Source organism: Gekko japonicus, unplaced genomic scaffold (genome assembly GCF_001447785.1).
Source record: "Gekko japonicus isolate JY-2015 unplaced genomic scaffold, Gekko_japonicus_V1.1 scaffold6321, whole genome shotgun sequence".
Taxonomy (NCBI): Eukaryota; Metazoa; Chordata; class Lepidosauria; order Squamata; family Gekkonidae; genus Gekko; species Gekko japonicus.
The window spans coordinates 1-4,894 of record NW_015166032.1 but is presented as its reverse complement, the minus strand read 5'-3'; the positions used below and the strand labels follow the sequence as shown (position 1 = coordinate 4,894).

The window sequence follows — 4,894 nt, the reverse complement described above, 5'->3', positions numbered from 1 at the left end:
ACGGATACCGCCTCCCCACAATCCATTTCATCTCTGAGAATAGGGCCCGGCCCTTAAATTTTTTTAAAATAGTTTTTTTAAAAAAACAAAAATCCTTCACTTTTTAAGTGCCTTCGAGTCGATGCGAAATATCGAGCACGTATTTTCTTTTTGTAAGTCAAAAGGCTGCTTATGTACAAAAGAGACCCCAGCCAGTGACTGTTTTCAATACCCTTCCTAATAATCCCCAGCATAGCATTGGCCTTCTTTATTGCAGTCACACACTGTCTCGACATTTTCAGTGAGTTATCTACTACAACTCCAAGATCTCTCTCTTGATCTGTCTCTGCCAGTTCAGACCCCATCAACGTGTATTTATAGTTAGGATTTTTGGCTCCAATGTGCATCACCTTGCACTTGGCCACATTGAACCCCATTTGCCATGTTGACGCCCACTCGCCCAACTTTGACAGATCCCTTTGGAGTGCCTCACAATCCTCACTGGTTTTCACCACCCTGAACAACTTCGTATCATCTGCAAATTTAGCCACTTCACTGCTTACTCCCAACTCCAAATCATTAATGAACAAGTTAAAAAGCAGTGGACCAAGTACTGATCCCTGTGGTACCCCACTGCTTACCCCCCTCCACTGGGAGAACTGCCCATTTATACTCACTCTCTGTTTTCTATTAATTAGCCAGTTTTTGATCCATAAAAGGACTTGTCCTTTTATCCCATGATTTTTGAGCTTGCTTAGGAGCCTTTGATGAGGAACTTTATCAAAAGCTTTCTGGAAGTCAAGGTAAACAATATCTATTGGATCCCCCTTGTCCACATGTTTGTTCACCCCCTCAAAGAACATTAACAGGTTAGTGAGACAAGATCTTCCCTTACAGAACCCATGCAGAGGAGGGAGAGCTCGTACCTGAATAGAACTTGGTCTTAAAGGTACCACTGGACTGTTTGGGGCCAGGGGGCCGGGGGGAGCTCTGCAGCTTACCTGGCTGCTTCTTGCTCTGACTGAGGGCTGCTGGGAGCAGGGGGTGGGGCTTGTTGCATGTGCCCGCCCCCTGGGCTCTTTACTGCCGGAGCTCCGTTCCTGTGCGCTCCTGCAGGAAATGACCCCTGGTCGTTGTTGTTAAAATTCTGCATTCCACCTAGGTTACTTCTGTGTCCCACTGGAAGTATGCTAGTGTACTACACGTAGGGAGAGTTTTATATGGGGCGGCATTCGTCCCGGCAACCCAGCCTCTGGAACCTGGTGCTAACATGATGCCCTCCACCATTCCACTGCCTCATTGCAGTGCCTCGCTCTGCCTTTGGGTTGCCTTTTCTCGGCTCAACAGTATCCGCAGCAGGTCAGTCTGTGTGGAGAAACGAGAGGTCAAAAGAAAGCGGTGGGTTTTACCTGAGCGTCTTCCAGCTGTCTTTCTCCATATGGTTCTCCGGACCTTCGCTTTCAAAGGATGCGATAAACAAAGCTGAAGGGGAGGAAGACAGAACACAGATGTTGGACGGCTTTCTTTTTACGACGACCACCACCCAGAAGCCAGATCTTCATGCCATTCCAGCTTTGGTCCAAGTAGACCATACGGTGCAATGGTAGGGTGTTGGTATAGGGTTGCCCAGTAAGGGGGGGGCTAGGGTTGCCAGATCCAGATTGGGGGACTCCTGGCAATTTGGGGGCGGAGCCTGGGGAGGGGAGGGGACCTCATTGCCAGAGGATCCACCCCCCCAAAGCATCCATTTTGTTGCCGGATGGTGTTATGTTTTAAACAGGAGTTCTGATCTGATCTGATTTAATTACAAAGCATCCATTTTGTTGCCGGATGGTGTCATGTTTTAAACAGGAGTTCCGATCTGATCTGATTGAATTTATTACAGCAGGAGCCAGTCAAACAGTACAATTCTGATATAAGAAGGCTTAAAACAGTAATAACATAGGGATAGTACAAAAACATTAGCAAGAGAAAATCAGTAAAACTAGTAAAATAAAGTAATGCTAATAAGAGAACCACGCAATTTTTTCAGCTAAAATAAGTTTACGTTTCCTAATAGCCAAGCAACAAAATTTTGCCACAGCGTAAGTCACTGAGCTCTGAATGACTTCTAAGAGGAATTTACAAAGCACTTCTGGCCTAAAGTCAAGATAAAACTGCAAAGGGCTAAATCTAGAGAGAAGGGGTAGTATAAGACGGTCTCGTTCTTCCTGATAGAATCTGCAGAACAGGAGGACATGAGTAATTGATTCCACCATATTAGCCATGCATGAGCATATACGTTCATGCACTGGAAATCCAATGAATTTACCTTGCAGTACGGCGGAAGGGAGTTGCCTCAAAACAGGCTCTAGAAAAGGCCCATCTATAGGGCTCACAGGTAATGTCAGCTAAATAAGGGGCAGCAGTAAAATTAGGCCATTAAATAGGAGTTTTATATGGTTGATTTTAAATTGGGTTACGTATATATTATGTATTTGTTATTCTTACTGCTTTTAATTGTATACTGAATTTTATTTTACTTTGTTTTCAGCCACCCTGAGTCTCACTTGTTGAAGGAGTAGAGGAGTATAAAGTTGATAAATAAAATGATAAATTAAATATTCTCCAGGGGAACAGATCTCTGCAGTCTGGAGATGACCTGTGATTCTGGGGGCTGGCACCTTTAGTCTAGTATCAGAGCAGGGCCTGCTCACACGCTAGGTGAGCTAGGCACTCGCCTAGAGCGCGGAAGGAGAGGAAGGGGCGGCCGCCGGCACGCCTGGCCACTGTGGCTCTTTTTGCAGCAGCAACTCCTTTGCATATCAGGCGACACACCCCTAATGTAGCCAATCCTCCAAGAGCTTATAGAGCTCTTCTTACAGGGGCTACTGGAAGCTCTTGGAGGATTGGCTACATTAGGGGGGGTGTTGCCTAATATGCAAAGGAGTTCCTGCTACAAAAAGAGCCCTGACTGCTACAGACCTGCAGATAGAGCTCATTGTTAAGGTCTGGACACAGAGGGGATGACCAAACGCAGCTGTGCCATTTCAGTCTGCAGACGCACCCATAGATCCGTTTGAGGTCAGAGTCCCAACTGTGGAAGAGTATCTAATGCAGGGGGTCCCTAGCTTTCCCAGCCTGCAGGCACCTTTGAAATTCTGATGCAGCCTGGTGGGCGAAGCCACAAAACGGCTGCCACGGCTCACCTTCAGTCACACGGTGAAGATCCTCGTCCCCTGGTGACAACAGCTGCCGAACTAGCGTTTTTAAAGACTTGCCCCGCCAATCAAATCTCCGAGGGCCAATCAGAAGCCTTGCTGGCGAGAAGCCCCGCCAAACTGTGGCCGCTTTCTAAAGACACTTGGCGGGTGCCAGGAAAGGGGTCGGTAGATGCCACAGTGCCCAGCGTGCACCACGTTGGGGACCCCTATCTACTGGAGTATTTTCATACGGTTTCTGCTTTATTTGTTCTGGGAGGGGAACATCAGACTTGCTCCATTGGTGCTGTGAACACTCGGTGGCTCTTCCGTGTTTCATCCGATATGCAGGGCTATTTTTGGGCAGGAACGCACAGGAACGGAGTTCCGGCTGGCTCCTGAGTTGGCCACGCCCAGCAGGGACTCATTAGCATAATAGGCCACACCCAACAGCAGAAACTCATTAGGGTTGGCTACTTGCGGGGTGTGTGGCCTAACATGCAAATAGCCCTGGGTTTTGACAACAAACAGAATAAGAAGCAAAAAGTGGGTGTGGCTGGATGACCACACTTCTGGTAACACGTGGGTGTGGCCTAATGTGCTAATGAGTTTCTGCTGTTGGGTGTGGCCTATTATGCTAATGAGTTCCTGCTGGGCTTTTTCTACAAAAAGAGCCCTGCCAATATGAATAGCAGGCACGGGTGGCACAACCCAGAGGAGGGGCTCAGAGGCAGGTGAGTGGAGAAAAGGTCATATTGTGGGGCGACTGCCGGGGAAGGGGGTGTCTCACCTTCCTCGCTATAGATAGGTGCCGTGAGAAGATAACTCTGGATTTTCTTATCCTTCTCGAAAGGACATTCAACCTGCTTCCATGTCATGAAGTCGTGGATTTGCCTTGAGATTTCCCAGAACTTCTGCATTGGAGAGAGAAAAGTTGCAAGGATTTCATTCCTTCCTTTCGCCACTCAGGAAGCATTTTATCGATCCCACTTTCCTAGGGATGGATCCCACTGCCGGAGGCTCCGGAGAGTTTATTCCCCCCCCCCCGGCCCGGGGGAGCCCCCCCCCCCCCAATCCCAAGCTAAGTAGGGCCAGCCCTGGTGAGTATTTGGATGGGAGACCACCAGGGAAGCCCAGGGTTGCTATGCAGAGGCAGGAAACAGCAAGCCCCCTCCAAATGTCTCTTGCCTTGGAAACTCAACTCGGTGGCACTTTCCACCACCACCGGACCTGACTTTTACATTGAGTCATCATTGTCCTTAGCCGACTGCTCTAACTTGGGGCGAGCACCGCCCGATCGGCAGAGACGCCCCCGTCCCGGAAGCACGCGAGGCAAACAGGCCGGCTTGGAAAAGCTGCGGCGCCTCAACTTCCCCTTCGTCTTGTTTGGCTTGGAGAGACGTGTGCGTGTTTTCCCGGCCTACCACGCCCGGTGCTTAATTGCGACACGGCGTTGCTCTGCCAGGAACCCTTTGCTTACTTTGAAGTTGATCTGGCCGCTGGGTAAGTGGTTGGTGTGGATTTTGTGCAGGAAGAAGATATCCTTGATGAAGAGGTTGAAGACGGGGATGACGATCTTCTCCCGGCTGCTGTGGGCCGTCTGGGATCGCTGGGCGGCACCTTGGAGGGCGGTTCGGTAGTTGCAGAAGTTGCTGGAGGGGTCCATGTGATGCTGTGGCAAGAAGAAAGAGAAATCAGTCTGTTGTTAGTGGTCGTTTCCTGCAGGAGCGCACAGG

General features: G+C 49.3%; 1 protein-coding gene across 1 annotated transcript; it reads right to left on the bottom strand.

The window, feature by feature from the left end:
* Positions 1-1,384: 1,384 nt before the first annotated feature.
* On the bottom strand, positions 1,385-4,830 carry LOC107110713 (ras-GEF domain-containing family member 1A-like; the record flags this gene model as incomplete). The annotated part of the gene is made up of 3 exons (XM_015411508.1): positions 1,385-1,461; positions 3,949-4,072; positions 4,639-4,830. Coding segments are annotated over 3 exons (393 nt in total), but the record flags the coding sequence as incomplete, so codon positions are not given.
* Between the last annotated feature and the right edge of the window lie 64 nt (positions 4,831-4,894).